Here is a 22,339-nt window from a genome sequence, read left to right on the forward strand (position 1 = left end):
CTCCTTCTTCTTCACAAAAAAGAAACTCGAGGAGATGGGTGACGTGGAGGGCCGAATGTACCCCTGCCCCAGAGATTCAGTGACATATGTCTCCATAGCCACTGTCTCCTCCTGGGACAATGGGTACACGTGACTCCTAGGAAGTGCAGCGTTCTCCMGGAGGTTWATCGCGCAGTCCCCTCGACGATGGGGTGGTAATTGGGTCGCCTTCTTCTTACAGAAGGCGATAGCCAAATYGGCATATTCAGAGGGAATGCGCACGATGGAAACCTGGTCTGGACTCTCCACCGTAGTTGCACCTACGGAAACTCCTATACACCTGCCTGAACACTCCTCTGACCACCCTCGTAGAGCCCCCTGTCTCCATGAAATCACCGGGTTGTGAAGGGCTAGCCACAGAATTCCCAGCACTACTGGAAACGCAGGTGAATCATTAAGGAATAGACTAATCCGTTCCTTGTGACCCCCCTGTGTTACCATGTCCAGTGGCACCGTGGCCTCCCTGACCAGCCCTGCCCAATATTGGTCGGCTATCTAAGTAGTGCACGGGGAAAGGTTGGTCTAACGACACCAGGGGAATCCCTGGCCTTAGGGCGAGCCCATGATCCATAAAGTTCCCAGCTGCGCATGAATCGACCAGCGCCTTATGCTGTAGAGAGGGAGAAACCCCAGGGAAAGAGGTTAGCACAAACATATGGCCGACAGGAAGCTCTGGGTGAGTCTGGCGCGGACTCACCTGGGGTGAACGATCAGTGCTCCGCCTGCCCTCCCGACTCCCAGACGAGCTCCTCCAGCACCGGTCGGCCGTGTGTCCTCGCCGACCACAACTGGTGCAGGAGGAATCTCCTCCTCCGGTCCCCCTCGATGCAGCCCCCCCTAACTCCATGGGGATGGGAGCAGGAGGGCCTGGGGGTGGAATCAACAGGGCCCGTTCCGGACGCCCGCGGGCAGCCAGCAGGTTATCCAGTCGAATGGACATGTCTATCAGCTCATCCAATGATATAGTAGTGTCTGCATTTGCTCACTCCAGGGCTCGCCCCGTCAGACAGGAGAGGAGGACGCTCACGCTCTCCTCTCCTGAGGTAGTCGGACGGACGGTAGCTAGGTATAACTCCAGTTGGAGGAGAAACCCCTGACACCCAGCCGCCGTCCCATCATACTCCCTGGGGAGCGCCAGACGCAGGGCCCCGGAGCCGGATGCTGAAGCAGGGGTAGGTGGTGCTGATGGAGGGGGCGCTGGAGATGAGGTGGGAAGGCCACTCCTCTCCCATCGGTCCATCCTCTCCATCATCTGATCCATGACGGATCCAATCCGGTGAAGAACGGTGGTGTGATGGAGGACCCTCTCCTCCATCGATGGGAGAGGAGGTGTGGCTGCTCCTGCTGATTCCATTTTTCAGGTGCGGGATTCTGTCCCCGCTGACTAGGTGTGTAGAAGGAATCAAAMGCAGAGAGCAGAGAGGTCCAGTGGAAAGATGCACTTTAATGCAGCACCAAAAGTAAATGCCCAACCACGCAGGGCGCAAAACACTGACCAACCCAATACARCGGGTAMCACGGTCMAGAGCACACAACCGTGAACATCAAAATAATCCCGCACAACAAAGGGGCGGGTTTCACAACCTAAATAGGGAAGTAAATCAAACACACACAAACAAGGAACAGGTGTAACTAATTAGACAAAACTAACCGAAAAGGGATCGGTGGCGGCTAGTAGGCCGGTGACGACGACCGCCAAGCACCACCCGAACAGGCGGGGGAGCCAACTTCGGCAGGAGTTATATTATTTGTGTGTTTGTTTTATATTGGCATCTAAAATGTTATCGTGTTCTCAACTTTGCGTAACAAGTGGGTGAAATGTATTCATGAACTGTCATTGGAACGAAGAGTGGACTTTTTAGAGGGCAGTTCCTACATTATTACTGATTTGAAGGGGGACAGTGCCTGTAGCGGTAGTGTTTAAAGGTTGATTCAGCACATATTAAGCGTATCACTGGGGAACATCAGAGGCCACACACTTCAGAATGTTTCCTTTCAAATGATACCAAGAATATGCATATCCTTGCTTCTGGGCATGAGCTACAGGCAGTTAGATTAGGGTATGTCTTCAGGCAGGAAAATTGAGAACAAGGGATGCAGTCATAAGAGGTTAACTTGAGAATTCACATTAGGATAGGATATACTTTAATGTCCCAGAGGGGAAATTTTGTTTTAAATACACAGTACTGCTCCATACAAAATAGACACTGTACATTGAGCTTACATGTTGACATTTCAAAGCCACTCTTTTCCATTTCSTCCAAATAAAAGTACTCATGCAAACAAATGAGGGAGGACATGACAACAACAATTCATTTGCGTGTCTTATCGGTCTTGCCTCYGCTGTGGTAGAGAACAAACCCAGGTCACGCTGAATGCTACTAAAAAGCTGTACTCTTTCCTACGGTTCTTTTTCCAGTCGCAAGTTTTTGGGGGTTTTGAGGGAGGCAAAACTTTTACTAACAAGGTAACCAAGCGTCTTTAATAACTGGGGGAGCTTGCTACAGGAGAGAAGCGACAGGGGRAGAGAGAGAGAGAAGATGGAAAGAGAAAGGATTACTTCAGCCCCTCCGCACTCGCTCCCGGCTAGAGCACTAGCCTAAACGGCCGTCTCATGGAGTGTATTCATGTAGAATAACGCTGTTGTTGACTTGCAGGGCCGTTTTTTTTCAGCGGCGCTGTGCGTATGGATGCAAGAGAGGGAGAAGGGAGAGAGGGGGGCCTGGGGAACGGAGGGGCTGATTTTAAAATAGCGGGGTCTAGATGCTACTAGAGGGGATGAGACTATCTCTGGGGGAAAGGGGGAATGAAGGGAGGAAAGAGGGTTGAGATGTTGGTATGAAAGGAGAAGGTGTATTGGGAAAGGAATGGATGGGTGAATGGAGAGAGGGATAGATAAAGACGGTGAAAGGGATGGATGGATGATGGGAGAAGGTATTAAGGTTGGGTGAAAGAGATTGATGGAGGGAGCCAAAGAGAAGGGATTGGGGTATGGATGGATTGAAATATTACCTGTAAATGCACCTATGACTATGTAGGTGAAAATGTTATGTTATCACTCAATCACACGGTCCTTATGTAGACATCATAAACAATAGTAAGGTGTAACTGTTTGTTAATGTTTGTTTTCCCCAGGTGTCCTCCTTAAAGAACCGCCTAAAGAAGGTTTCCACAAGGACAGGAGACGGCGTGGCTCGAGCCTTTCTCGGAACACAGGCCGCTCTCTTCGGCAGCTACAGGAACGCACTGCAGATTGAACCTGGTGAGCCATACTGAGGGAGAGCAAGAGAGAGTGGGAAGAGGGGAAGGAGGGAGGGAGGGAAGGTTTACAGTTAGGAGTGAGAGTGAGAATGTGAGAGTGAAATAGAAAGTTTGTCTTTGTAGCTGTGCTATAGAATGGTTACAGTGACGCTTGAGAAAGAAAGACAGAGGGAGAGAGAGACACACACTCACACAGAGAGAAGAGTGACGTGTGTGTGTACTGTATGTATGTGTGAGTGTGTCTGTGTGTGTGTGTGTGTCTGCCCACACGCTTGTGCACATGCACGCTTCTGTCACTGGATAATAGCATTAGTGATGCAGATCCCTGTGACCCCCAGTGTAAAGGGAGGGAGAAGCCCCACAGGATAGTCCCCTTACGTGGGGTAGCAGTCCCCCCACCAGGGGAGACAGAGAAGGGACACACGTCCTAACAATGGCACAGCTTGTACCCCCGCACTACGTATGGGGAAGCCGGTGCCTTCCTTCCACCTCCAAGCTGTCACTGCCCTGTGGCTAACCCTCACCCCTAAACTCTAAACCCCTAACCTGCACTCTCTCTGAACCAAGGACCCGTCTGCCTAGGAGACACTAGGGATTCCAAAGACTTTCCTGTGTGTGTTGTGTGTAATGATGTGTCACAGACCTTTCTTTATGTGCTGTGGTCCATTCTGTGCCTGTCTCTCTCTCTCTCTCTTTCTCTCTCTCTCTCGCCCCCTATTGGCCAACCCCCCCCCCAAAACTATGTTGTAAAAGAAAATGTAGCAACTAAAAACCACCATATATAGCTATAGTGCAAATCACATGCAACAACTGGACGATGTGCAGACAAATATTTTCTAATATTACTTCCTGGTGGAGCTTCAGTATGAAACAGGTTTGTTTGTGGGTCAATATCACTAAAAGTGTTATTTTTTGTCCTCATGATAAATCATTCAAAATTGTATATAAAAAATATACAAGGATCCTTATGTGTGTATGTCTTCATGATAATAGAAGCATACTGACATAGACTTCAAAGTACATTTTATACCTTTCAGACTATTTTATTTCAGTGGAAGGAGGCAATTTTCCAATGTCCCAGGTGCTGCTCGACCAACTTCAACGAGAACAATTAGGAATGAAATTATACATTAAAAATATTTACACATTTTCAAATTTTCTTCATTAAATGTTATCTTATGTATAGTATTTTTATGTTAAATGCTGCATCTTTTATAAGAATATTTTCTGTACATCCTCAAAGTCATTGTCCTCCCTGTTACATTGTGGTTACTGGCACTTTACGAAAATATATATTTTCTACAATGACATCACAAACASGAAATTATGTCACTTCCTTGGCGGGAAAACAACTGTGGTTAGCCTAGTGAGTATCTAGATTTCATACTATTACATTTTCATCATGATATTTTGGTGATGTGATGTGGGAAAGCATAACATGTCCACCCTGTTAAGCAAAAATACAAAAGACGTTAATCGAATTTCATAATTTCAAAATATATTTGTCAAACAATGCAATTTCTTTTCAATATGGCAGACATTAATTATCTAGCTTCAATCACGATCACTTGGAGCATAGTTGCCCTAAATTTTAGCTCAAAATGTCCACCGCTGTTATTGTCCACCCTGTTATCCATGTACAGCGTAGCAGTGTGGACATGCACCTCACAGGGTGGGACAAATGGATATCTTGCAGTAATGTGTTGCAAAAAATATGTGTTTTTTCTTCTTCCATAAATTGTATTAAGCATAAATTACAGGATATATAGCATGTATAGTATTTAAAGATAAATAAATTTCATTAAATCAGGTCTTGTCTGAAGGAATTGGCACCTCCTCTTAGTGCAGCTTGAATAAGACGGCGGCAATACAGAGAACGACGTAATGTGACCGCAGAAAGAAGGAGAAGAGTATCTAGATGAAAGAGGGAGAAATGGATGAAAAGATAAAGAGACAGGGAAGAAGGCAATATCTGAACTCAGTGACAGAGTGTAGTGTGCAGAAAAAGGAAGAAATGGAGAGATTCAAAGGATACTCAGCAGCCAGGGCAAGGCTAGTGAGAATGCTGCAGTCCCAAACACCCCCTCAACTCCTGAAAATCAGCCTGGGCCTTCAAGTTAGAATAATGACTTAAGACAAAGGCATTTAAGATTATTAGTTGCTGACACTTTCTACTAACTCTAACCGTAAATCCCGAAACCATAACCCATAACCCCAATCCCGCCGATCAACTAACCCTTATCCTTACTTTATCTCTGACTCTACCCCTAGAATCCTAAACCATTGCATTTGTAATGTGTTTTAGGCCAACGCCAGCAAGGGGAACGCTATTAGAAAAAAAACACACAGAAGACTCCAAAAGAGAGAGAGCATTTAAAAATCAAAAAGTGGCAAAAAGGAGAGGGAAAAAAAGAAAACATAACAGGAAAAGGTATGCAAGGATTAGGGAGAACAGGCATCTGTATCGCCTCATTTCAACAGTCAAAGCATTGCTGAGACGTCAGAATGCTGGACGCACCTACTTAAGAGGGCTATTCTCTTTCAACATCTCTCATTCAAAGAATCCAAAACAAAATACAGAATGCAAGGAATCAGAAGAACAGCAAATCATTTGCAGACCAGTGACCCCTGTGAATATACTGAGAAGTATAAACTTCAGAGACGGTTGTTGGGCTTTTCAAATAGACTAGAGACGAAGTTTTGGCAAGGGGGACCTTGCTCTTTTTTTGAACGAGGAAAGGGAAAGCAGAACAGAAACAGAATAAAAAGGAAAACGTGAAGCGATTTCTTTCTCCAGTCGATGATGTAAATAGTATAACGACCGGACGCAAACAAACCATGACACGACTAAAGAACAAAATGCAGAAGAGGCTTACTGACTGACACAATGAAAAAATCTGCACAGGAAATTCCTGCCGCTGAAGGAACTAGGTCAGTTGTCCTGTACCTCCTTCTGCCACCTCAGACCATTTTGGGTTGTTACGCCCAATGACACTGATCGTGAAACTTGTCAGTGCAAAACCCATGAGAATTTACAGTTCATGGCAAATTCTCTTCACAGCCTTGGGCTTTTGTCCACCAAAAACCTTGAGGACATGGTCGACTCAAGTATGTGTAAYCCGAAATCGAAGCTATGTGCTTATGGTGAATGTAAGGATTRCTTCCTCACCACTCATCCAACTCTAAAACCTCCTCGGAATSTAGAAGTTCCTCTRACACAATGGACCTGGGAGAAGATCCMAAAAGATGAAGAGAAGTGCTCCATGATAACCGYGAAGAGGGAGGTCACAATAACAGAAACTGAACTGGTCAGTCAGTTTCAAGATAGGCTCGCTAAGTTTTAGGCAACACATCTTTAATATCAWTTGGCAATACAGGGCCTATAGCGAGCTTAGGGAGAGTCTGAAGAACAATGAGTGCTTGCTGCACATTGACTTCAGCGAAAACTATTCATGCAAATACAGTCAAGAGRTCCAGTCCGTGCATTTTGGAGGATCTCACTAGCAAGCCACTCTCCACACTGGAGTGCTGCAGACCAACCACCAATTGCTTTTTRCTCCGTTTCACCATCACAGWGACATGATCTACCCGCCATTTGGGCCCACCTTGATCCGGTTCTTGCTATTTATAAGCAGAAGTACCCTGAAGTCAGCCGGCTTAATTTCTTTAGTGACAASCCGGCTACACAATACAAGCAAAAAKGKAACTTTTACCTACTTGCCACAGAACCACACAAACAAGGCTTTTAAGAGGTCAACTGGAATTTCTTTGAGGCCAGCCACGGCAAGGGGCACCAGATGGTATTGGAGATGCTCTCAAGAGATCTGCAGATAGAGCAGTGCACCATGGAAAGGATATCCCAGGCCCTGTACAATGTCCTAAAGGGTCTTAACTCCTCTGTGGAGATGTTCTTCATTACTGAGAGTGATGTTAAGGCAAGAGCAGAGGTAACCCTCCTTCCTCCCCATACACACATACAGTACATCCATTTATCTTGTACAGTAGTTGATTGAGTATTGAAATGTATAAGGTTTTTGTTACTCTTTATATCTTATCATATGCTATCATATCATATGCTAACATAACATTAAGGTGAAGTGCATGCACCGGAATGGCATCAACAAATTCTTCTGTCCAAGTCCAAAGAAGATATTTGTTGGTACTTTGATGGACAGATAATTTGTCTGATGCCAGAGCCACTGGCTGTCAATAAACRCTCTTTGCAGAGGGAAGAATACACCTGGAAGTATATGGAAGAGCATTTGGGGTGAAAGGGGGGAGCGAGGGAGGGGGAGAGGAGGAGAGGGACAGGAATGTGTTTTAATGCTAAGTCCAATGATTTTGTACCTGCAATGTATTTTTGTATTGTTGTTTTCTCAATGAATATGTAACTAAATAGCAGTTCCAATGTTGTTACTACATGTATTACAATGTAGATATATATTCAGTGTTCAGTATTCAGGTTTCAGGGTTTAATTTATGTTCTGTCCCGTTATAGTTGTCCACCCTGTTATACCTTGGCATCTTTTTCAAATGAATTCAGTTACATTGTCAAATATCAAGAATTTGTGTAATGTATTTTAAAGAGTAAGACACGGCCAACACCACAAAATTATAAACCTGGATRAAATATAATTGATACCTGTCTCAATTTAGAAAGATAAGGTGCAAATTAGATGAAGTTCAGTATAAAACTACACATTGTATACAAAATCTGTTATTTCTTTAYAATTTGACCAGAACAAATGGACAGAGTTGACAATRGGACACAATAGCTTTATGAAAACGTCAATATTATTAAAATAGTCCAATGAAAGTAATGAAAGACAGTTAAGTGCATGTCTGTAACAGGGTGGACATATCTTATGGCTGATTCATTGAAAATGTGTTTATAATTATCTAACTCTAAGTGCTGGAGCTTGGCCAATATGTTTTTCTAAAAGTCAATTTTATTTTATTTTATAGTATAACATAAAAGGAATACAAATTCTGAAATAAAAATGTCAAATGTAAAATGTTTTGTGATATTGACCCTTATGTCTGTCTGTGTGGCGCACATGGCATTAACATTGTCTGCTCAATGTCTCATAAAGCTGTGATTGAGAATAGCCTAGGCCTATAGACTCTGACTTTTATTCTTATTCTCTTTGAAAGCAGCAACTTTTGGATACCTTAGGCTATTACAATATTTGGGAAATAGGCTACAATTAAACAATTCTACACGGTTTCTTCACAAGGGGAATCCACATTTATGAACAGAACACAAGAATGTTTCTTAAGTTCTGCCACAATAAATTTTAACTTGAGTACTCAAATCATTTTTTGTAGCTATTTTTTAGAACACAAGGCCAGAATATGTGTGCATATACAGTGGTGGAAAAAGTACCCAATTCTCAAACTTGAGTAAAAGTAAAGATACCTTAATATAAAATGACTCAAGGAAAAGTGAAAGTCACCCAGTCAAATACTACTTGAGTAAAAGTAAAAGTATTTGGTTTTAAATATACTTAAGTATCAAAAGTGAAAGTATAAATCATTTAAAATTCCTTATATTTAGCAAACCAGACTCCAAAAGTATAAATGTTTATTAAAATGTATTGATAGCYAGGGGCACACTCCAACAARACATAATTTACAAAGGAAGCAATTGTGTTTAGTGAGTCCGCCAGATTAGAAACAGTTGGGATGTTCTCTTGATAAGTGTGTGAATTGGAATTCAGTGTGTGAATTTTCCTGTCCTGCTATTAGGCATTTGAAATGTAATGAGTACTTTTGGGTGTCAGGAAAAATGGATGGAGTAAAAAGTACATTATTTTCTTTAGGAATGTAGTGGAGTAAAAGTAAAAGTTGTCAAAAACATAAATAGTACTGAAGCTGTGCTTTTAATGTATTTTCACTTAAGTACTTTACACCACTGCGCATATGTGACCTGATTCAGGAAACTAGGTGTATGCCGCAAGTCACGACTTCACAGGAGAGCTGTTTGAACATAAACTTTTTGGGCAGAAATGCCTTCTGGAACATGTGAACTTTCATGTGCCTTAATAACAAACTTGTATGCCATCTGTAAATACGAATAACWTTTAGAAATTTTGAGCCTAGTTGTTTTAGCCACAGAAAAAGTGAGAAACCTTCCCGTTAGCCATGATCGGCTGAGATAAYGAGTGGGCTGGACATGCCAAGAGATTTGTTCGGATTGGTCTGCCATGTAGCAAGCTTCTGTGTTAAAAAAAAAAAGATATCACGTAGTAGAACTGCATATATGTTGCTCTCCACTTTCTGGAGGACCGAGTTTTGAAATCAGTGGAATTAGAGTATGATAGCAAAGGAGATGGAGAAATTCTGGAGTTTGCAAATATGCAGATGGAGTCGAAAAGAGAACACACAGAGAGAAGGTTGTTGTATAAAACACCTGTCTCCAGATAACATCTTCAAACTAAGGGCAACCATGGCATCCRTGACARAGAGGGAGAAGCGTCCATCCATGTATACGGGTAAGAGAGTCTRGCTAGCTACATTTTCAGATATTACACGTTTCTAATTTTGTCAGTCGTTTTCATTTCAAGTTAAAGTGTACTGTTAGCTAGCTAGCTAACATTACATTATGATCTGTGTAGTAATATTATTYGTATCTCAGATCCATTTGCATTGCTAGTTATAGCCTGATGTTAGCTAGCTAACATTGAGCCTGGTTGGTTAGATACCTGCAGATTCATGCAGGGTAGTAACGTTATGAGTTGGGATTATGGTTAATTGTTTAGCTAGCGAGCTGTCTAAACAAAAGACTCCACTATGCAAGTAACTATTTCAAAAGAATGTTTATGATGTTTAGCACTGCGACAACTGTCGATAGACGTAGCTGGTAAATTCGCTCTGGCTATCTACTCCGATTTCAGAGCACGCTCACCTGAGTGTGCGAGAGTGTAGAATAACTTACGAATTGACGAACGCTCTACACCCGTTGAATATGGCCGGTGCTAGTAAACGTTTTCAAAAAAGCGTATTTAAATTGTTGCCAGCAGCACAGTTGCAGTCACCAAATGCTCTGGGTGACATAAAAACTGCCTAGCCAGCTCTGCTAGGGAGAGTAAAATGGTCAGAGTGAGCTGTTCTCTAATTTTTGTCTGGAAGTAGCTAGCAATCTAGCCAACGTTAGCCAGTTAGCTTGGGTGCTTGACTGCTGTTGGGTCAGAATGCTCGGATCAACCCTACTTTTCGGCCAGTGTCCAGTGTGCACTCTGAACGCTCCCGAGAGCAAAACGCTCTGAATTTACGAATATCCAATCTAACAACGCTCTGAGTTTACGAACGCCCAGATTAAATTTACAGACACACTCGTAGTATAAGCCAGSCTTTAGTCTTGAAATCTTCATTTTTTTTAGTACATAGCCTCATGTGAATCCTTCAAGAGATGGGTGGGGCTAAAGGTTAAAAGAGTGCGAATGATGCTGAATGGGTGTAGACAAAGAGGGGCCCTCCAGTAGGTACCAAAAGATTCAAGGGCCATTTCTCAAAAGTGAGGTTACAAGTTTATCAACTTTCAAAGCAGAATTACTTTCCCATTTGTCCTCAGCTGTAGTGTATGATATACCATTTTCTAGCTCTGAGTCTCTACTTTTATCCAATGTAAAAAACACAATGTCAAATGTTGATACATCAGACCGAAACGAGCCGGTCGGTCACATTATTGGTCATTCAAAGTTTATTTTTACTTGGGAAATAGGATTACTGTGCAGGACTTTAAAAAAAAACCCACATGTATCTTAAACATACCTTTAGAAAAATGCGTGCTGTTTCCTCATTGAGGAGGATGTCATTCTCCTGAGGAGGATGAGCTGGCCATTAAAGTACTTAATTAAAAATGTTTTGGAAGGAAAACAATTGTATGCATATTGTGATTTAATTATTTGTAATATTTKATAGAAATCTGAAAACACTGGACAATTACCTTTTTAAATTGAAAGGTCTTCTCTCTGCCTCAAGTCAAAATGTTTAGAATTGCAGAATATAAGCTTTAAAGTTGCAACAACATAACTTTTTTCTGACCCATGGCAAAATATGTAGAATTGCAGGAAATTTACTTGAAAAATTCAACATTTTGAGAGGAGGGGCTTTGAAATCTTCCTTCCCAGGGCCCGAGAAAAGGTTTGTCCAGCCATGCGCTGTCGAAGTCATGGTAAAACTCCTTGTGTGCTTTTTTTTATGTGTTCTGATTATGAGGGGGTCCCTGGTGAATTTGCTATCTCAAAAGGGATCCTGGCCCCAAAATGTTTGAGAACCACTGGTCTAGTTCCTCTCCTGCTGTCTGTTGACCTACACAGCACTGCCATCTAGAGGTGAAAATAGGTTTTCAGGCTCTACCACTAAATAAGGACACTATATTGCATTTACTGTAGTTTTGTTTCCAATTCATCTTATTTGATCAAAAGTTGGGGTTGATGGCAGGATGGATGTGGGGGGTGACATCTGTCTTCCTCTTTCTGTTTACCTGTCCTTGTTCTGTATATCTCATTTTATAGTGTTTCTTTTTTTACCTATAACTCTGGGTCTTTTTGTATCTGTCTGCTATTTTATGTTTATATAATAATTGCATACTTTTCTACAAAGTACCTATCCACCTTTCTTGTGTGTGCTCAATAATTTGGGCTCCCGAGTGGCGCAGCGGTCTAAGGCACTGCGTCTCAGTRCTAGAGGCATCACTACAGACCCTGGTTTGATTCCAGGCTAAATTACAACCGGCCATGATTGGGTGTCCCATATGGCAGCGCACAGTTGGCCCAGCATTGTAAATAAGAATTTATTCTTAACTGACTTGCATAGTCTAATTTTAATAAAGGTAATACAATTATAATATTTGAGCAAGATATCTCTTGATATGTCAAACACACACTTTAGTGATGGTCATTGTAAAAATACATAGATTGGCAAACCATATCCAGGATGCCACCASATCTACTTCCTTCTGATTGTTCCATATTTTGTGTACCTTCAGGGAGAGCCAATCACGTTCAGTGAGGCGGTCTTCATGACCCACCGCTCCAGTGCCATGAGACAGTTCCTGCAGAACGCCAGCCAGCTGCAGCTCTTCAAACAGGTACACACACACATACATGCACGATAACAGGTACACATACACACACAGAATAAGTGTGATGCAATAGAATAAGTACATCACATTTGCCWACATTAATCAATGAAAGAAACCTTCCATGTATAACTGGGATAAACCTTTCTCCCTCTCTGTAGTTCATCAATGGCCGCTTGGACCYWCTGAATGCCGGTGAGSGCTTCAGGGATATWYTCGAGGATGAGATCAACATGGGAGAGTATGCAGGTGTGTTCAGCACACATTGAATTACAACCATATAAAACATTTCTACTAGGTAATTTCWCTTGGTCTCAAAGCAYTTTACTTMATCTTTGGGGAATGGCAGAYGTTTGGTGTGCCACCATGCACGCTTACCACAAACCACGGCCGTGTTCAATAGGCAAGAAACTAGTCAGCGTCTTGAAACTGAGGTAGGCGACGTCTTGAAACAGCGTCTTGAAACTGGCCCAGCCAGAATGCTCACTGACGTTCTCCGTTTTGAAATGACAYGTTTTTCAAGCCTACTGACCACAAACCAGTTATTGCAGTGGTGGGTGTCAATGGCCCTAATGCTAACCCATGTCCCATGACTAACCTATATAGAATGCCCACTGTGTTAAGGCATTGACCTTTCACCACCGCTGGTGGCACCTTAATTGGGGAGAACAGGCTCGTGGCAATGGCTATGAGCRGAATAAGTGTAATGTATCAAATACATCAAACACATKGTTTCCATGTGTTTGATGCGATTCCATTTGCTCCGTTACGGACATTATTTTGAGCTGTTCTCCCCTCATGAGCCTCCTGTGCCTTTCACTGTGACCTCACCTCTGTGTTAACTCCACAGGCAGCGACAAGAACTACCACCAGTGGCTATTCACTGTCAAGGTAGGTCTTCAAAGACAAGTGCTGCATTTGAACCGATCTTTCATGCTGTTCAAATTATACATGTTTTTTTTTTTAGCTCATTCATGCTAATAGTTCAAACTTGTTGGATTTTCATCAAACAACCTGTTTTTGGTTGTGCTCTCTGGGCTACCACTGTTGTTGGGGTACAACCGTGCCGCTAACAATGGTTTTGTCTCCAACAGAAAGGGGGCGGAGCTATCTTCAACACAGTGAGGACCAAGGCTAACCCTGCCATGAAAACGGTCTACAAGTTTTGTAAGTGTCCTCCTATCATGACTATTACACCATGACAATCCCAAAATATGTCCCTACTGTTCACTTAGTCTCATATTGATGCCACTTTAAAGGTAGACTCTACAAGATGACTCCCTACATCAACAACGACAGAAACAAAATCTGTTTAGTAAACCCTTCTGTGTTTTTCCTCAAAAGGCTAAAGATCATGCCAGGATGGGGATAAAGGAGGTCAAGAGCCGGCTAAAACAAAGGTGCGTGGTGTTCAGTGTTAGGGTTTTGTTAAATTTGATCTAAATAAAATTATAATTTGTCTTTCACCCAAATCACAGGCTGAATAATAACTTTACAGAACACAACTGTCACACACACACATGCACAAGCAGACAMGCATGCAAACACACAGACACACGCTGCCACTCAATGGGCGAAATGATTCACTCACTGATGGTTTTTCCTYTCCCACACCAGGCTGTCACTCACTCTTCCCTCACCTTTCAAACATACCCTCTGTTGAACTCTCAACCTGACCCTCTTTACTCCTGTCACAATTCTGCTCCTTCAAATCTCTCACTCTTTTTTTCCTCCTTTTAATGCTCACTCCAGTGCACTCACTCACTCTCTTTTCAAGCTCTCTCACTCACTCACTCACTCACTCACTCAAACTCTTTTTCCATATCTGTCCCTCTTCTGTTCCTTAAATCCTCTTTGGCACTTTATTTGTCCTATTTTTACCCTCCTTTGGCTGTCCACTTCCCCCATACCCCTATGCCCCCCTGGCACTGATCCCCCCTCCACTATAGCCCTGTAGGGCCTCCTCCCTCAACCTCMYCCTTTCCCTCCACAGAGACCATCACCACCACTACCCCCTCTGGCCATGCCAACCTCCTCCGTCTTCTTCTTCCCCTCTCCAGGAGCTGACAGAGAATGGCTACTCCTCGACAGCAGACACAGGTGGCACAGGAGCGGGTACCGGGGAGGAAGACACTACGGCCGGGTCGCCCCCCCTCCACCTGCAGGAAGGACAGTGTCCGCACCTGGGATGAACGGCAGCCCATCACAGCGCACGTTGGACAGGTGGCCCGAGAGGGACGGGAGGGAGGGAAGGGGGGGATGAGTTTCGGAGGTCTCTGAGGATGTGATGGGGGAGGGGGGTGGGGGGTGTCCTCCTTATGCTACTGTGCTGTCTGTTCTATCATTCCCTCTATCATTCCCTCACTGTCTCTATCACTCTGTCATTGTCATTCCGTCTCTTATTATTCCATCTCTTCTGTTGCACTCATTGCTTGTCGTTTGTCATGTTGTTTCACACGCTTTGTCTCCACTACGCTCTTATACGTCATTGTTCCTTTCCTTCCTTTGTTCCTGCTGTTCGTCTCTGCCTTGCACATGTCTTTGTTCAGTTTACCTAGTATGAAATCACATGGACATTTCTAAAAGTAATAAAAATAACATTGGTTCTCAGTTACACCACTCCACTAATTAGTGTCTAGCAACCCTAAGCTGGGTTGAAATAAAGTGTAATGCTATACAGTCGACCTCCAAAACATAGAGTACTATTAAAGCTATAGAAAAGGAGAGAGAAAAAATACTTGTTTAAGACACCCCAAGAGAGGGGGTGAGAGATGGGGGTGTGGCGGGGGGTGGTACAGGGAGAGAGAGAGAAAGGTGGTAGAGAAGAGAAATTGGAGAGGTAGAGAGATGGGAGGGAGAGCGATGGGAGAGAGAAGTGAGACAATGTCTTTCAGGTGTTGCTCCCAGCACCATCCATCCATCCATCTCTCATTCCTCTCATTAGAACGCTGAATAATTAGGACACACACACGTCCTCTCTCTCTCTTACACACATACACACACACACACACACACACATGCATACACATCAGGACAACGTTCTGGAAAGACGTTGTGATTGGCAATGGGGATACAGTGTCAACTATCTGATACTTTGTAAGAGGAAAGCCTAGCTACAACTGTTGTCGTGAAGGAAGATATTGTAGTGGCTTGTTAGTGTGCATATGGTGTGCAGTTGATGTTGTGGTGTCTATGTGTGTGCATCTTTGTGTGTGTGTACATCATCATGTCCTTCCATTGCTATGTGTTTGTGACACTTGTGTGTCTCTGGTGCAGCCCCTCCGAGCCCCTCCCCCTCGACCCCATCCTCCCAGGCTCCAGCGCGGCAACTCGCAGCCCGTGAGTACCTCCCCCCTCTACCTCTCATCTCTGGCCTTGGCACCTGAAGTTTGTGGTTAGGAGTGTGTGTGTGTGTGTGCTGTCTCTTATACACATCTAGATGTGTATAAGAGACAGGTGTGTGTGTGTGTGTATGTGTGTGTGACCCTTGTGTGTCTCTGGTGCAGCCCCTCCGAGCCCCTTCCCCTCGACCCCATCCTCCCAGGCTCCAGCGCGGCAACTCGCAGCCCGTGAGTACCTCCCCCCTCTACCTCTCATCTCTGGCCTTGGCACCTGAAGTTTGTGGTTAGGAGTGTGTGTGTGTGTGTGCAAGCTCAATGACTGGCATACTGTGTAACTATGCGCTGTGGATATGTCCCATCTTGCAGACTGTTCTCTTAGACATACAGGGTGACCTTTGTCTTAACATTACATTGACTAGCGAGACTAATCCACACGCATTCATTATCCTGAATCTTTCTTCTGTTTGAGTGTGTGTGTGTATTACCTCCTTTGAGTGTGTGCATGCGTGTCAACGTATGTTTATACTTGTGTGTGCACGTACGCATGCACGCACCTGCGTTACTGCGTGTGGTGGGTTTGCCGTGTCCACCAACCACTGGCACACAGCTTTTTTAACAGTTACTAAACCTCATAGCTGCTGGACGGGGATATTGGACATTTAACCAGGGCTTATTGACTGACACTACTTTATTAACAAAAACGATAGAATTCGTACGACTTTTTCTTGCACAATACATGTTCAGCGGACCCACTTATCGTATGGGATGCCTTTTAATGTGCGTTTAGAGGCCATTCAATTACATTTTCATCCCAAACACACAAAAAGGTATTGGTCTACAGAGAACAGACTTAGAAAACAGAAATAGAAAATCTAATATTACACGCCAATGGAGTTGAATGTACTACAGAAGCACTGAATAATCTACACGCAAAACAAAAGAAGTTTGAGGAACTTATTTAACTTAAGTCTTTCCTAAACCGTCAATATAGAAACGCAACCAAATATATAGTTTTACAAACTGAGGAGAAATACTTTACTCACCAAAGGAGATTTTGAAAGAGGAAGTAAAATATTTTAACAAAGGTTCCTCCAACCTCACTTGACAATGAGTTTTGTGATATTCATCTCCCCCAAAATCATGTTAAACTATACTGAACAAAAATATACACGCAACATGTAACAATTTCAAGGATTTGACTGAATTACAGTTCATATAAGGAAATGAGTCAATTGAAATACATTCACCTGTGTAATGATCTATTTCACATGACTGGGAATACAGATATGCATCTGTTGGTCACAGATACCTTAAAAAAGACCAGYCAGTATCTGGTGTGACCCCCATTTGCCTCATGCGGCATGACACATCTCCTTTGCATAGAGTTGATCAGGCTGTTGATTGTGGCCTGTGAAATGTGGTCCCACTCCTCTTCAATGGCTGTGCAAAGTTGCTGGATTTTGGTGGGAACTGGGACACGCTGTCGTACACATCGATCCAGAGCATCCCAAACATGCACAATGGGTGACATGTCTGGTGAGGATGCAGTCCATGGAAGAACTGAGACATTTTCAGCTTCCAAGAATTGTGTACAGATCCTTGTGACATGCATTTGTCGTGTCTTTGGCTATGCCGTATTAAGTGATATGACATGCTATTCTATAAAATAATTTCTCTGTAATTAATATTACCTGATTAAGCTAATCAGGTAAATAATTAACTAGAAAGTAGGGGCACCATGAAATAATGTTTATAGAGCTGTTATCTTCCGAATAAACTCTTAAAGACCTAGTAATCTTTTACCTCAATAGCTGTCAATATTTAATTGTCACTTTATTTTGTCTCATCTAAAAGTTGTAAATTCTTGTCACAGGAACCTGGCTACAAGTTAGAAGTCAGCAGTACAAACATTCTGTTATTATTTATTTATCTAAATACCTAACTAATTACAGAATTTCATATACCAGAATGATCATACATTGATGGACCTGGTGAACGGAGCGAGTATAGCAGCTGGTTACACACAAAGAGAAAGGGCGGGGATTTGAGTGAAAGAGCGGGAAGACTGAAGGAACAAGGGAGACGCTATGCTATCGTAAATACGTACATTATGCATTGAAGTCAGCGAGGCTATTTGGAAAGGAAAATGCTGGCCTCGATCAGTGGTCGTAGATGGGAGGCGCGGGTTGTCTTTGAAGAAATGTCGATGAGTAGGAAGGTGGTTACTTGGTAGTCGTCCGTCTTGTGGTGAAACAGGAATAAGTCTGTCGCGGCTGTGACAGCTAGGCCAGGCGTCTTACAGTTGCTGCGCTAACGCGATGGCTTGGGGTATACTTCCTTTAGTGACAAGTTATGGAGTCATCATAATATGTTCAGCGCAATGCCTAGTGGCTATAATTGTGCTGTTTAGTCGAATTCATCAGTCCGGCGTGTAGGTTCGTACCTTCACATTGAAATTGATGCCAAATCGTTAGTATCTTGCTGATTGGCTTAGTTTTGGTAGGTGGTCTTTGGTCCTTCAACGTGGGACGTGCCAGTTGCGCAAGACTAGAAAGTTGTTTGTTGATGCTCCTGTTTGAAACAGATAGACCGTCTTCAATTTGATCGATTATTAAGTTTAACCAATACTTAAGATTGTATTACAAAGTATGTTTGAAATGTTTGGGAAAGTTTAGAGGTAATTTTTGAGATATTTTGTAGTGACTTTGCGCAAATTGGAAGCTGTTTTTTTCTGGATCAACCACGCCAAATAAATTGACAATTTGGATATATATGGACGGAATTAATCGAACAAAAGGACCATTTGTGATGTTTATGGGACATATTGGAGTGCCAACAAAAGAATCTCGTCAAAGRTAAGGCATGATTTATATTTTATTTCTGCGTTTTGTGTCGTGCCTGCAGTGTTGAAATATGCTACACTCTCTTTGTTTACTGTTGTGCTATCATCAGATAATAGCATCTTATGCTTTCGCCGAAAAGCCTTTTTGAAATCTGACATGGTGGCTGGATTCACAATGAGTGTAGCTTTAATTTGGTATCTTACATGTGTGATTTAATGAAAGTTTGATTTTATATCATTTTTTTGAATTTGGCGCTCTACATTYTCCCTGGCTATTGGCCAAGTGGGACGGTAGCGTCCCACATATCCTAGAGAAGTTAAGAAGCTAAATTACATTTAATCTTTTCTCAAATAGTTTCATATTTAAACATTTCAATTGCACAACAATTCCATGTGAATCTGATAACTAGAATGTGTAGACTTTCCAAGATACAGTTTATGTCGTCCTATCATCAGTAATCATGTCTCAGACGCCAACTGAACTGACATCATATTCATTAAGTCCCAACGCATATTTTCAACTGGTTGGATTACCGAAATATGGTTCCGTTTCCCATCTTTTGATGTCACCAGACTCTCTCTCAATGTTAACAAAGGGATTTTCAATAGTCACATTGGTAGAGTAGAGAGAGGAAAAAGGGGAAAGGTATTTATGGGGGTCATAAACCTCCCCCCTCAGGCCAACGTCATGACACATTATCATGCTGAAACATGAGGTGACGGCAGCAGTATATCTCGTCACGTTATCTCTGTGCATTCAAATTGCCATTGATAAAATGCAATTGTGTTCGTTGTCCATAGCTTATGCCTGCCCATACCATAATGCCACCGCCACTATGGGGCATGCTGTTYACAATGTTGACATCAGAAWACAGCTCGCCCACACAACCCCGGGGCGGCAGATAGCCTAGTGGTTAGAGCATTGGACTAGTAACCGGAAGGTTGCAAGATCAAATCCCGAGCTGACAAAGTTCAAATCTGTCTTTCTGCCCCTGAACAAGGCAGTTAACCCTCTGTTCCTAGGACATCATTGAAAATAAGAATTTGTTCTTAACTGACTTGCCTAGTTAAATAAAGGTAAAAAATAAAAATAAAATGCCATACATGTGGTCTACAGTTGTGAGGCCGGTTGGATGTACTACCAAATTATTTAAAATKACATTGGAGGTGGCTTATGGTAGGAGCTCTGGTGGATATTMCTGCAGTCAGCATGCCAATTGCACGTTCCCTCAAAACTTGAGACATCTATGGCATTGTGTTGTGTGACAAAACTGCACATTTTAGAGTTGCCTTCTATTATCCCCAGCACAAGGTGCACCTGTGTAATGATCATGYTGTTTAATCAGCTTCTTGATATGCCACACCTGTCAGGTGGATGGATAATCTTGGCAGAGGAGAAATGCTCACTAACAGGGATATAAACAAATGTGTGTACAACATTTGAGAGAAATAAGCTTGTTTGGCATATGGAACATTTCTGGAATATTTTATTTAATGCTCATGAAACATGGGACCAACACTTTACATTTTGCATTTATATTGTTGTTCATTATATCTGCGACACAAAATAAAATCTKGTGAAGGCCTAATTACACAGGACAAACCATGGTTGGCAATCGATTCCTTTCAGATGAAGAAAACCCCTGACCTCAATTCTCCAAAGTAAAAGAAAATATGGCACTTATAAACAGATTCTAGACTGTATCGAAGGCTTGCTCAAAATCTGCTATAAACCTGGTTTCCCTATAAGTCTCATAGTTCTCAATGATTTCTAGTAGTTGTCTAATGTCTCCACTATATCTTCCTTTTAAGAATCCCGTCTGATTGTGATGAATAATGTCCGGTAGGATGTTTTTTTTATTCAAATGAACAATATATTTTTCCAATATTTTTGGATGTAATCTTCCGACTTCAACTGTATGTGTCCTATAAGGAGCGTTGGCGGCAAATCTGATGGCAGAATGGTAAGGCACATCTAGCCGCTCAAGAGCACCTTTACCTGCCGATCTATAAATGATGTCTCCGTAATTTAGCATGGGTAGGATGGTCATCTGAATCAGGGTTAGTTTGGCACCTGGGGTAAAAGAGGAGCGATTACGATAGAGGAAACCAAGTCTAGATTTAACTTTAGCCTGCAACTTTGATATGTGCTGAGAGAAGGACAGTGTACTGTCTAACCATACTCCCAAGTACTTGTATGAGGTGACTACCTCAAGCTCTAAACCCCCAGAGATAGTAATAACACCTGTGGGGAGACCACATGACCTTTGTTTTGGAGGTGTTCAGAACAAGGTTAAGGGTAGAGAAAGCTTGCTGGACACTAAGAAAGCTTTGTTGTAGAGTGTTTAACACACAATCCGGGGAGGGGCCAGCTGAGTATAAGACTGTATTATCTGCATATAAATAAATTAGAGAGGTTCCTACTGCCTGAGCTATGTTTTTGATGTAAATTTAGAAGAGTGTGGGGCCTAGGATCGAGCCTTGGGGTACTCTTGTCCCTTGGCAGTGGCTGAGACAGCAGATTGTCTGACTTTATACACTGCACTCTTTGAGAGAGGTAGTTAGCAAACCAGGCCAAAGACCCCTCAGAGACACCAATACTCCTTAGCTGACCCACTAGAATGGAATGGTCTACCGTGTCAAAAGCTTTGGCCAAGACAGTAAAAATAGCAGCATAACATTGCTTAGAATCAAGGGCAATGGTGACATCATTGAGGACCTTTAAGGTTGCAGTGACACATCCACAACCTGAGCGGAAATCAGAGAATGCTATAGACATCAAGAAAGCCAGTCAGTTGATTATTGACAMGTTTTTCCAACACTTTTGATAAACAGGGCAAAATAGAAATAGGCCTATAACAGTTAGGATCAGCTTCATCTCCCATTAAATAAAGGCCGCACCGTTGCTGCCTTCCAAGCAATGGGAACCTCCCCAGAGAGGAGAGACAGGTTAAAAAAAAGAGAAGAAGATTTTTGATAAAGATACAAGTGTTATACATGGAGACTTTACGATAAAGTTCTCCTTAATGAAACCGCTGTGTCAAGATTTTAAAAAAACACTTTATGGAAAAAGCACACCATGCAATAATCTGAAGTACGGCGCTCAGAACAAAACAAGCCATACAGGTACCCGCATGTTGTGGAGTCAACAGAAGTCAGAAACTAGCTTTATAAATATTAACTACCTTTGATGATCTTCCATCAGAATGCACTCCCAGGAATCCCAAGTTCCACAAAAATGTTATTTTGGTTCGATAAAGTCCACAATTTATGTCCAACACCTCATTTTGTGTTGTGCGTTTAAGTTAAAAAATCCAAATTCATGACGCGCAGGCCCAGACGAAAAGTAAAACAAATTCCATTACAGTTGTAGAAACATGTCAAACGATGTATAGAATCAATCTTTAGAATGTTTTTTACCATACATCTTCAATTAAGTTTCCGGAGAATTCCTTTGTCTTTAGAAAGTGAGTGAGCTCATGGCACTCTGCCAGACACCTGGTTGAACACACTCTCATTCCCTCACCTGCACAGTAGAAGGCCTGAAACAAGGTCCCTAAAGCAGACTGTTACATCTACTGGCCCGATAGACTCACTGAATACTGAACCCGATTAGACACATATATTGGTATAGGCCAACACCCTTACAAACCTCGAGATTTTTCCCACTCCTGTTGGATTTTTCGTCAGGTTTTTACCTAGCCATTGACTTCTGTTATATTCAAGATATCAATTACAAAACATTTAGAAAACTCAGAGTGGATTTTCCTA

General features: G+C 42.6%; 2 protein-coding genes across 2 annotated transcripts in view; one reads left to right on the forward strand and one right to left on the reverse strand.

Annotated features, from left to right (window-relative positions):
- Nucleotides 1-16,105, forward strand: part of LOC111964459 (DENN domain-containing protein 1A-like) — a 51,104-nt gene extending 34,999 nt beyond the window's left edge. Inside the window, 10 exon segments of the mRNA XM_070443507.1 lie at nt 3,175-3,301; nt 12,297-12,394; nt 12,547-12,634; nt 13,236-13,276; nt 13,480-13,558; nt 13,737-13,785; nt 14,379-14,558; nt 15,662-15,724; nt 15,892-15,954; nt 16,093-16,105. Coding sequence (XP_070299608.1) covers nt 3,175-3,301; nt 12,297-12,394; nt 12,547-12,634; nt 13,236-13,276; nt 13,480-13,558; nt 13,737-13,785; nt 14,379-14,558; nt 15,662-15,724; nt 15,892-15,954; nt 16,093-16,105 — 801 coding nt within the window.
- Nucleotides 1-22,339, reverse strand: part of LOC139027800 (cryptochrome DASH-like) — a 455,373-nt gene that overhangs the window by 185,723 nt on the left and 247,311 nt on the right. The gene's annotated exons all lie outside the window — the stretch shown is intronic.

Source organism: Salvelinus sp. IW2-2015, linkage group LG5, assembly GCF_002910315.2.
Source record: "Salvelinus sp. IW2-2015 linkage group LG5, ASM291031v2, whole genome shotgun sequence".
In the NCBI taxonomy this organism is placed as follows: Eukaryota; Metazoa; Chordata; class Actinopteri; order Salmoniformes; family Salmonidae; genus Salvelinus; species Salvelinus sp. IW2-2015.